General features: G+C 34.0%; 1 protein-coding gene across 5 annotated transcripts in view; it reads right to left on the reverse strand.

The window, feature by feature from the left end:
• Positions 1-12810, reverse strand: part of USP47 (ubiquitin specific peptidase 47) — a 124091-nt gene that overhangs the window by 69375 nt on the left and 41906 nt on the right. For 3 of the 5 annotated variants that reach the window (XM_057552305.1, XM_007174920.3, XM_007174921.3), the window contains 3 exons: positions 10569-10628; positions 4616-4819; positions 1124-1237 (listed from right to left, as the gene is read on the reverse strand). In XM_057552305.1, coding sequence (XP_057408288.1) covers positions 1124-1237; positions 4616-4819; positions 10569-10628 — 378 coding nt within the window. The remainder of the gene's footprint in view (positions 1-1123; positions 1238-4615; positions 4820-10568; positions 10629-12810) is intronic. The other 2 variants (XM_007174922.3, XM_007174924.3) reach the window with 1 other exon arrangement.

Consider the following 12810-nt stretch of genomic DNA (forward strand, 5'->3'; position numbering starts at 1 on the left):
CTCCTTGATGACAGAGTTTATCATTTATTTTTACATTATCCTTGCTAAGTAGGCCTGAAAGGTAAGGGACACTCAATAAGTATTGAATGAAATGGATAGTCTCCTATTGTCTCCAATAAGAAACTTCCTATTAATGAGGAAGATGTCCAAAAGGAGTAAGGGATATAAAATCAGCACAAGCAAGTAAGAGCTGAAGACTAATTACTAAGCATTTTAAAACATGAATCCCCAAATTAATAGCTAATTTAGTTTCAATGTCACTCAGACTAATCAAAATCTTCTCACGATGTCATAAAAATAAACAATGAGATTAAGGAAAGTCAGAACATATTCTGGCATTGCTTCTGTATGGATGTCCTGTGTTTAATTACTGTCTACTGTCCAGAGAGGCATTCTAATTCACAATAGACTTCTAAATGAAAAGCATCAAACAGAAGAACTTTTCCTGAGAAAAGTTTCATTAAAGAGAAGCGTTCTGAAAAAGTCCATAAACTCTGTGAGTTTCCTCAGTCTGTAAAGCAGCAAGGTAAATCAGACCGGGTTTTTTCAATGAATCTCTCTCAAATTGGGAGTTACTAGATTTGACGATCACGAAAGCCACTGAACCAGACAGGAAAGGCTATTGAAATATGAATTGCAGCAAACACTAAAAGAACAGAAATAAAGCAAAGAATTTACAAACTAGTCATTCCAAAAAAATGGGGGGTGGGGGATGGGGAGTGGGAGCAAAAACAGCAGAGTAGATTATTCTGGGGGTCTGTTCCCCTACCAAAATACCAGAAAACCTGGGCTAAACTGCCGAAGATTTACACCAACCAAGCAAATGCTTAACCAAACAAAAGGCCACTGAAACACAGTAGGAGATCCTAGACCCATCCCCATCCCTGTTCTAGTGGTGATTCTCAGTGTGGCAAGAGACTATATACACAAACAAAGTGCTATGGACGCCCAGTGTAACCATGTTAACATAAATACCTATAACAAGCCAACAGAAAACAGAAAAATAATTTATTATACATAAATTGCAAAACACATCTCTCCTCCTTCCTTTGGAAAATTGCTTCCCAAGTAGTAGGTGACAGTGCACAAAAATTATGACTACAGGTCTTTCTAAAGAGTTTACCAGCAGTATTTGAGGCTGTTCACCATCTTTATCTGTCAAATGCAGAAAGTTCTTCTTTCCTGGCTCAAAATTAGCATCAAGAAGAGACTTGTCACTGGTATGATCCAGTGGAGCCTACAAGCATAAAATAAGATATCTCAGATTATGAGAAACATTAATTATAATAATAAAATAAAACAAGTAATATGTAAATAGACACATATCTACAATTATTGGGCTTAAACGGTATTTTTTTTTTTTAATGAAGATTCTGATAAATTCTATTAATCTAGGCTTGGAATTAACTCATCTATTCAGGAACTGGGATGGCTAAGCCCAGTGACAGGGCATATACTAACAGGTATCCCAGCTGTTCACATTTCCCAACATCTAAAAAACTGAAGTACTACACAAAAAAAGAATTGTAAACATTTGTTTCGATGTTCTCTAAAATGTATGCTATATAGTATTCAATGGGTTTTCATGAAAATTAACTAAAGATTATTTTATATCACTAAAAACTGTAAAAACATGTTTTGATATAGGAATATAATGAGAATTCCCACATAAGGAAACACACTAAGCAACTCAACCCAAATAATTATGTAACATTAAAAAATGGGCACCTTCAGAAAGACCTTCCTTCAGAAGGAAAAGCCTGTCCTAGTAAATGATACCTATTTCAAGTCCACTGCCAGGATTCAGAGGATCCCAGGGTGATAGAAGTGATCACTCCTTTGAAAACTAAACATCTAACATGCTTAGCCTTCACCTAACTCTTTTACCTGGTAGGCAATTTAAACCCTGGCTGTCATTCTGATGATACACTCTAGTTGGTGGATGAGAGACAGAGCTCTGCATGCTCCAAGCCATACTCACCCAACACTCCAGTCCACTGTTGAGAAAAATGAGGGATGTGATGAATGCCCTACTCTTTTGTTTTAAAACTATTTTGTTCATTAAATGTTTTTAATGTTTCAAAGACATGAGGAATATCTCCTTAGAAGGACTTATTTTATGGAGATGCCTTTATTTCTTACAAAATGAACATTATATAAAAGCATAGGTATTAAGGACGAAAAAATTAACTATAAGAGATTCTGCCACTTGCTATTTGTGTGACTCTGTACAAGTTACTTCACTTCCCCATGACTCAGTTTCCTCACCTATGAGGCTGTGATAGCACTTACCTCATAGTGTGGTTAAAAGGATTAAATGAGGTTATATTTGTATAAAATCTAGTATCAGGACAATACTAGGTACAGAGAGAGTAAGCACAAAGTAAGTGTTAATAAAATGAACTTATATAATCTCACTTTGGATCACATCTAGAAATCCATGAGAAAAACAGGACAGAGAACCAGAAGCTAAGAGAAGCCACTTGAAAGGAAGAAAGGTATCTTTGGGTCCCTTATATTCTCTGGCAGGAACCAGATCTTTCAGCATCTCTCAGGCATAAAAGATCAGATGATACAGCTAGAACACATAGGGGTTTTACCTCAATAAATGTCTGTCTGTGTGTATGAGATGCAGAGTAGATAAATGAATTAGGTTTTCAAAGAAGCATACGTGCAGCATTGTACAGTAAGCAGGTAAGAGTATACTCGTAGAAATGTACAGTAGGCATATTAAGACACAAAAATTAAGTACTTAAGAACAGTCACAGCTGAAGAAAGAAAAATAGTTAATCCTGGCATAGTGCTATAGCAGATGTTAATTTAACAAACACTTTTTGAGTGCCTAGGGATAGTATCTTTGGAGGATACAAAACGAATACTATGAGGTCCTAGACATCAAAATACATCCTATCAAGTGGAAAGATACAAATGAATAACAACTATAATAAAAAGACTATAAGTGGCATAGCAGAAGAAAAAGTGCAATAAGAGGACAAAGAGAAAGATTACTTTTAAAGTGGCATGAAGAAACATCAAGTAAGGCTTCTTAAAAGTAAGAGATAAACAGGACTTGGGCAGACAGTATAGAACTATCCTTTAAATCGAAAAAGAGGCAACACTAGAAGTTACACAGTAATGTAAAAGAGAGTATTCAAAGTTTCAGATTAAATATCATTTCTCTTTGTATGACTTGTTGGACTACCAATTTTACTGACCAATTTCAGAGGGGGAAAGTTGGCTAATTTAAAACACTAGGGTTGGGTTGTTTTTTTTTTGTAAGTACACTTTAAAAATTTTTTTTTATTTTATATTATAGTTGATTTACAATGTTGGTTAGTTTCAGATGTACAGCAAAGTGATTCGATTATACATGTGTTGTACATAGAGCTATTCTTTTTCAGATTCTTTTCCCATTTAAAAACACTAGTTCTACATTTTTAAAAATCATAAATATATTATGGAATAGAAGGCAAAATATCATCAATTTTAAAGGCAAATCAAGCAATACCCAACACCTTTTATTCTTCTGCAGAGCCAATTAAAACTATGCCCTCCAAATATGATCAGGATACACATTCAATTCATTTGCCTTTAAAGGTATTTTCCTGGAAAAATTAAGAGCAGCAATGGTATAGGACAGGAAGAGGTAACATAAGCAAAAACATAGAGATGGAGAAGTATGAAATTCTGTGTTAAGAAAATAAATTAGTCCAATATCTGTGAGCTAAAATTAGATTTAAAGGACCAATTGTCTTGAATGCTAACTTAGGGAATATGACTTTTAATCAGGGCAGTGAGCTGTCATTAAAGATTTCTAAACTGGAAGGTGACAGGAGTACTATGATTTAAGATGACTGAAGATAATTCTAGCAATCGTATGCAGGGTGAATTTGGACTGAGAGGAAAGAAAAAAGACTATTTAGAATACTATTCTAAAATACAGATGAGATCCAACTCAACAGTCCCCTTTGCCACTCTCCCATGCAAAATTGGTCAGTGCCTCCTCTTTGCACTTACAGCAAACTCATAAATCATACTTAATAATACTTAAAACATGTTAGTGTAATTATTTTTTGATATACCTATCTCTACGACTTTACTGTGAGGTCTTTGAAGCTGAAGTCAGGATACCACCAACCTTCCTGATCAGGTGTTTACCACTCTATCTGGTGCATAATCTCTGTTAATATTGGAGTGTAAGTCCTTCTATTACTTTTTTCTTTCTATATACATTTTTTCTTCTTTTCCAAAAATTAGATTATAAAATACATATGATTTTATATCCTGCTTTTTTCACTTCAATATTTAAAATGAATATCCCATTCAGTAAATGCTGGAAAAATTTCCATAGATGACACAATATTATGATAATCATCTTACATGAATAAAACAACTAATGAAATGACATTGTGCAAACTGTAAGGTAATCAAATGCTGAATCTAGAATGAAAATGATGAAGAGGGATCCAAATATCAAGTTGCACACAGACTCTATAGTCCTGCTTACAATATTACGAAGGATTCCAGGATTTAGTATACTATTAAAAACAACAACAATAATGCCTATAATATTATTAGCAGCTTAAGAGAAGATGCTTTCAGTTTAGAGTTTTACCATATCAGCAGAATTGATTCCATTCCCCCACACCAAATCAAAGGTTCCATTTATGTAGCCTACTTTGTTGGCCACATCTTCAAAGAGCTTTCTGAGAGGAGTAGAAGCTGGTAAATTTAAAGTGATCCGTTCGTTCACTGTCTTTGAATTAGTAGTATCTTGTATTATACATAAGACTCTTGGTTCTTCAGCAGCATTTTCTACCTGAAATTTAAAAAAATATACTATTTATCTTTAAAGAAAAAATAAAATTATTAATGTTTTCTATGATTAAATGAAAAAACCCCCACAAAATACTATTTTCTCTGTGTGAATACTACTGTTTTATGGCTGAAATATACTCTAATGGATATGTCAAACACATAAAGCACCATATATGTTTGTTTTGGAAAAACTGGGGCATATTTAAGAATCAACCATTGCTTTTGTGGATATTTGCTTTCACCTTTTAAGGCTGTAAATCAATGATCAACAAGCCCATGAAGACAAGTTTACTTGAGCAATTTTCAGTTGAAAATAACAAAATCTGATCCTCAAAAATGTGTCACTACTATGCTAGCACAGTCAAATCAAGCATTTCTGGGTTTCCTGATGAAAGAGAAAGAGAACTGTGTAGAAATGCAATGAGGATTGTCTAAGATTGCAAAATCCATAACTAAAGGATAAAAGCAATCAGGCATCCTGACCTTTACTTTGTTGTACCCACAGACCAAAAGTCCAAAAGCCCTATTTATCAGTGTGTTAGGAGCTGACAAGCTTACCCAAATAGATCAGCCAGCAGAGGGGTAAAGGAAAGCAAGGAAAAAATACTTTTCAATTACCAATGTAGAAGGGACTTACGGTCACAAATTTTTTCATTCTTTTTTATCTAGTACATAAATCAGAGAAAAAAATTTTAAAGGAGACTTTCTCAAAGAAGCTATGCCTTCCCTCAAGCTGTTGAAGGACACGACTCTTTTCCCTGTTTTACACAGCAGTAGTAGGCTACATCAGGCACTTTGGTGAAAGAAGTTCTTTCCCTCCTCCTGTAATGCCCAACTCAATTAATGGTACCATCATCTACCAGCTGCTGAAACCAGAGAGGAGCACCTTCCTCATTTCTTCCCTCTTCTTCAACTCACATAATCACCAAATTCTATCATTTCTATCATCTGAATATCTCTTGAACTATTCCTTTTCTCTTTAATCCTGCCTGCAGCACTCAGAATCCAGAATAGTATTTTAAAATGCAAATCTGATCATGTAAATCTCTTGCTTTCCCTCAAAGTCTAGGGCAGCAGTCATTATCTGAGGGAACTCTCGCTATCCCCATAAAAGGCTTTGTACAAATATGAACTGTACAAACTGGTATTGTACACAAGAATGTATTTCTCACCTTTTTTTAAAAAAACACAATAATATTAACCTCAATCTTTTGTTACTTCTATATTATCCATTTTTAAATAAGAATAGTTATTATCATTGACTTGTATTGAAGACAGGACCACCACAAGGTATTTTTGTTTGTTTGTTTGGCAGGGTAATACAATTATAATTTGTTTCTGCCATATATAATTTTGGGTTTGTAAGAGATTACCTAAACTAAGGTTAAATCAATTAGTTTAAAACAGAAATACGTTGCCATAAAAGAAGTATAATGTTTAAGATTGGCTAGCACTATATTTCAGACAAGTCAAAATATTTAATTACCAATAATAACCCATTTAAAAACAAAATAAAGAAAAATACATTTCTTATAAAATAAACAGGATAACAAAGAACAAAAAAGCCTTCAGCTATAAGCTTAAGGTGTTATATTAACACTTGTAATAGATGGTTTTACACATTTTAATCTCAAACTGAGAAACATAAAGTGGACCCTTTTTAACTCTGGTTCACAATAAAGAAACGAGAAACTCTAAATCAATTTCAACTACAAAAGATCTGCTTTTACACTTTCAACAGTATACTTCAGAGGTAGACTCAAGTTTTCCAGGTGAAAAGCACTACAGCTGCCAGATTGTAAAGCTTCAGATAAGTTGAAGTTGATGGTCCAAGCAAGAGAACTCTACCTAAGAATTCAGAAATCAGAAGTGCTGACATAACAGTATACATAAGAATGATGATAGGGTAACATATGGCCATCAGCAGTTCCTGGTTCTTTCCTTAAATAAGTAAGTGCAAGGTACAGGCACTCCAGCCTCCTCTCCTTCCACACCCAGATGTGGGTAATATTATCCCCAATGGAATCTCATCTGAAGGCTAAATGTACTATTGTAAACACAAAATTTAATCTTATGTATGCCTTTTATTCTTTTTAATGACAATAGCTTTCTTTTCTGTGCATTGCACATAAGTAATTTTGTTCCTTTTTTTGAAATAGCAAGAGTATAGAGACTTCCCTGGCGGTCCAGTGGTTAAGACTCTGTGCTTCCAATGCAGGGGTGTGGGTTCAATCCCTGGTCAGGGAACTAAGACCCCACATGCCGTGCAGCGCATCCAAAAAAAACAAAATAGGAAGAGTATAAAGGAAAAAGTGGAAATCATTTGTAATTCATAACACAGAGATAACTATTACATTTTGGTCTATATTATTCCAAATATTTTTCCTACGCAAACACAGACAGACATATACATGCACACTTTTTAAACACAAACATTCAGTTAGATATACATGCTGTTTTGAAACCTCTTTCTTTACTCATAAATATATCATGTAACCTTTCCTTGTCAAACTTTTTCTAACTCATCATTTTAACAATTGAATAATATTTTATTACATGGATTAATAATAATTTGTTCCATCAATTTAATTTTACTGACTCTTAAGCTAGACTTTATTACACTTTAGAAATAATTTTGTGATGAATACCTATATAAAACTTTGTGCACTTGTCTGTTTCTTCTTAAGATTCCTATAAGAATTTCTGGGCCAATCACATATTACTCTTGAATTCAATTCTAGGATAATTTAAACAAACGAAAAACTCTGACCTTTAAAGGTCTAAGCTAGCCACGTGTAAATCTTATTACTTTATACTCAACCTCCTGGCCCATTTTTCAGTCCTAATTTAATCTACTACATAGCCATCATCCATAGATTACATCTGAATTTTTGTTATTGCGATTGCCCACACTAATTACACTGAGGCAAAATCTCCCTCCTCCCCCTGCCTCCCAATTTGGGAACTAATAAGAAAAAAAAATTTTTTTCCAATTTTAAGATTTCATCAATAAGGTTGTACCAATCTTTTTATTATAGCTTTTCAAGAGAAAAAAAATTCTACAATATTATACTAAACATACAGATTTCCACAATACTTAAATGTAAAAAAAGTGTTTCTTAGAATTGGGAAAATAGGAGTGTCCTCTTTCTTCTTAATTTCTTTGGAGTTCTACCCCTGATTGGTCCTACTTATGCCCAAAGCAAAAAACATCACCATCTTGAGGTAAATTAAAGATGGCTAAAAATTCTTTGCCACTCTTTTTCTTTTTGCTCTTCCCATGAATCTGGGCTGGCCTTGTGGCCAACTAGGACCAACAGAATGTGATAGAAGTGATACTGTGTGATTTAAAGCAGGAAACTTCTGCTGTTGCACCTCTTGGAATGTTCCTCTTATAAGCCAGCCAGGCAAAAGAAATCCATTTATCCTGGGACCACCATGCTGTGTTAAAACCCTAACAATCCACCCAGAGAGAAAGTGGCCACTTAGTGGAGCACTGGGGTGCCTGATAAGTAAGAAAAGCCTTCTTGGACATTCCATCCAAAGCCAGTCACCAGCCAAATGCAGCCAAGTAATGATCCCAGATGATGCCATGTGAAGCAGAAAAACTGACTGGCTAATAAGCCTTTGCCCAAATCCCATCCCACAGAATTGTGAGCAAATAAACTAGTTGTTTTAAGCCACTAAGTTTTGGGGTAGGCTGTTGCACAGTAATAGATAACAGAAACACACCTAAATAAATTTAAGCACATGCAAGTGCTAGTTGGGAAGAATGTGGTGATGGTGGTATTAGTGATGGTGGTTGGTGGCGGGGGTTCCATTTAAGCACTACACCCAACATTAAGGCAAAGCATCTGAAGACACATCCTAACTCAGGGAAGGGAGCACAATTTTTGAGTCAGTAAAATTTCTATAATGAATAGGAGAAAACAGGTAAGTAAAAACAAATGCAAAGTTTTAGAAAAGCCTAAAGCATGTCCCACTTGGGAAAACATTTCATCTATATTAGGTGAGCTATTAGAGGGGCACAAAGTTCCCTACACAGAAAATCTGGCCAATTACAAAAAAGGTACAAAGTATAAAATTAAAACTACTTACTTGGTGGGCAACTCATTGCAATATTACACTTGTGAGAAAAAGGGGAAAGTCAACAGTAGTTACATTAACACTATATGCTAAGAGAGTGTTCTGTCTTTGTGCTCTATGCAGAAACAAAGCCAGATTTCCCAGCAAAGTCTGAAAAAAGAATCCTTGAAAAAACAAAACAAACAAAAATGACAGTCTTATTTACAAAAGATAAAACATACTGGGATAAAAACACTGAAAACATATATTTCTTCCAAAGATACAGTCACTATAGGAACCTCTAGAAGTGGTCAACACAGATGGTTCTGTCTAAGGAGTCTCAGAGCCTCTCAAGTCATCCTGTCTCCTATTCTTGGCATTCCGAACAGTTCTAAGTTCAAATCTGAGTTCTCTGAAGTTAATATCATAATTTTTGTTTCATAAAAAAATACTTCGTAGGTGTTTCTTATTAAAAAACACAAAACAAGGTGTATAATTAATGCATACATTTAGAATGGCATTAGCATGCAGAAAACAACATCAAACACAATTCAAAGTTATCAAGATAAAGATTTTTCTAAGAAAAAAATTAATATGAATAATTTTAAAACATTACAAAGGGACCTCTTTACCTCTAAATTTAATAGTCAACCCATTTTCTCTCAAGACTTTCTTCCTTTCAGTGTTATTACAGATGATAATACTATGGTTGCAAACTTAAAAATGCACGCACACACACCCACACCCACACACACAGAGTCCATTTTATCTACTACTTGATAAAGAAACTGCTATGAGCTAAGAAATTAAGCCTTAGAGCATTACCCTTCCCGGGTATCCATAGTTCACGGCTAATATACTGCCACAGACTAAAAAAAAAAATTGATGGTATAAATATTTTTGCTCACTGAAGTTTATTAAATTTATCAGCCTCACTGAGACTGTGCATTTTTACCTTAACAAGTAACAATTCCTGGGGTAGTGCTGGGAGTCTTAACTTACATGAGAAAAAGATTATTTTATTTTGAAGATCCTCCCTCCACTCCACTCCACCTCCCCCAGCAAACTCTAAAATGTTACATGATATTTTTCTACGTGGCCTCTTGCCAGAGATCACCTGAAGAGGACAGAAGAGATTAAATAAAGAACCTTGAACTTAGAGCTAAAGGGACCTGAGGAAAGTGAGGTATTAAGTAAAGGTTAGAATAGGATGCTACATCACAGGAATGTTTAGGTTTGTAGTGCGTACAGGTTGTCAGGAAGGTAACAGTTCTATTTAATTCTTCAAATAAGATGTCTGGGTCTTGACTCTGTAAATTATTAAATAACTTAGTCCCAGCACTATTAATATTTCAGAAAATAAATACATCTGTAAAAAATAGACAACTATTACACCCAGAAGTCGAAACTAAAGGTTCTATAGTTTTTATATCAGTTTTCCACCTCATTCACTTGTTAAACACGAGGTACTATCAGACATATATTCATTTAAGGTGACTTTCTTATTATTAAAATCAGGCAAAATAAATAAATAAACAAAATGAAAAATAAATAAAATCAGGTAGAAATAAAATAGCCAAACAAGCATAAAACTTAAGGCATGCCTTGTTATTAAATAAAAATACTAACATGCTGTTACTTGCTCTGCTGATTATCACACTAAAGCAATTACATCAGCAGTCTACCTGTAAAACTTTCTTCTTCATTTCATCAAAGATATTTTGTCTGCATCTCCAAAACACATCCTATGGTGTGTAAGAACAAAATGAATTACAAATTATTTCTTTAAAATAAAGAGGTAAGACAGTGAAATGAGAACAATTAACCTAAAAACTTTTTTGCAACAAAATATGTATGAATTAAAGTATTATTATATCATCTAAGATTTCATTCATAAATTATATTTGTAGTTTTAATCTTAGGCCTCAATTACTCTTTTTTTTTAAAAATAAATTTATTTATTTTATTTATTTATTTTTGACTGCGTTGGGTCTTCGTTGCTGCACGCGGGCTTTCTCTAGTTGTGGCGAGTGGGGGCTACTCTTTGTTGCGGTGTATGGGCTTCTCATTGCGGTGGCTTCTCTTGTTGCAGAGCACGGGCTCTAGGCACACAGGCTTCAGTAGTTGTGGCACATGGGCTTAGTTGCTCCGTGGCATGTGGGATCTTCCCAGACCAGGGCTGAACCCGTATCCCCTGCATTGGCAGGCAGATTCTTAACCACTGCGCCACCAGGGAAGCCCCTCAATTACTCTTGTAAGGTTACTGAAAACCTACATTATGGTGATAAAAAATAATATTAACATGGAAAACCACCACATTTTAACAAAGAGTAGTAGCTTCAGAATTGTGTATAAATCAAATGTTCTAAGTCATATTTTCCTAGTTTTATTGAGATATAATTAACGTATAACTCTGTAATAGTTTTAAGGTGTACAACATAATGATTTGATATACGTATATACTGCAAAATGATTAATTACTACAATAAGTTTAGTTAACATCCATCATCGCACATAGTTACAAATTTTTTGTCCTTGTAATAAGAACTTTTAAGTTCTATTCCCTTAGCAATTCTCGGATATACAATACAGTATTGTTAACTATAGTCATCACGCTGTATATTACATTCAGAACTTATTTATCTTATAACTGGAAGTTTGTACCTTTTGACCACCTCCACCTATTTACACAACTCCCATCCCCCATCTCTGGCAACCACCCATCTGTTCTCTGTTGATAAGAGTTCAGTTTTTCAGATTCCACATATAAGTAAATCATACAGTATTTGTCTTTCTCTAAGTCACTATTTTGAGACCATTAAAGGAACTCTTCAAGAAAACCAAAAGATCCCCGATTTTGCCACCTTATAAATTTAGATTTTTCATATTATAAATACTATTAAAGTAAAGCTGCTTAACATTACCCCCTACAGCTATTTTCTTTTAATATCTCTTCCTTATTTTAAAAGAAGCTTATTTTAGCAAATCAAGAGAATATAGAAATATATAAAAGGAAATAAGGATAACCTATAATCAAGAGATAATCTCTTGAAAAATCTTGGTTTTACATCCCACACTTTTCCTGTACAAATTTCGTTTTCCTCCACCTTCTTTAATTAATAAAAAGAACCCTACATATTGTTTTAAAAGGTGCTTTTTATCACTCACATAGCTTAGATACTATTCTACATCAGTTAAAAAATTTTACTTCATTTGCTTTTATAATAGAAATGTATTTCTATTATAATAGTAATACATATTTTTTGACAAGCAAGTCTAAAATAACTCCTATAGCAATTATTAAAAATTTGATATACATCCTATTAGATCCCTCTCCATTTTATGCATATATTATATAAAGATTATTAACCAAAAAAGATCATTCCGAACACCGTCGTTTGAATTCTGCTCCTTTTCCCTCAACACTCACTCATCTTTCTGGGTCGAAACATTTAGTTTAAAAATTGCAGTGTTCCATTATATAGGCAAACCATAATTTATTTAACTAATCTATTAATAGGCATTTAGAAACCTTCAAATTTTCACTACAGCTTTGCTTATTTGTACAATTTTTTTCCCTAAAGTTTATTTCCTAAAGAAAGAATTCTAGATCAAAGGTTATGTACTCATTTTTAGGATTTTTTTGATACCTGCTGCCAATACGCTATCTCTTCCACAAATAAGAATTAAACTACAACTATCTATCAAACACTGTTTTAGGTGCTGAGAAAATAGCAGTGAACAAAAGCCCTTGCCCTCAAGGAGATGACACTGTACAGGGGAAATTCAAAATAAACAAATCTAAACCATCAGGTATCCACCAGCCTCAGAGTCTTTGCATTTCTGTACACTGTACCTGGGATGCTCTTCCTTTAGATATCCTTACCTTCTTTTCTCAAGTATCATTGTGATGGCTTTAAAATGTGT

The sequence above is a fragment of the Balaenoptera acutorostrata genome, chromosome 9 (genome assembly GCF_949987535.1).
Source record: "Balaenoptera acutorostrata chromosome 9, mBalAcu1.1, whole genome shotgun sequence".
Classification (NCBI taxonomy): domain Eukaryota; kingdom Metazoa; phylum Chordata; class Mammalia; order Artiodactyla; family Balaenopteridae; genus Balaenoptera; species Balaenoptera acutorostrata.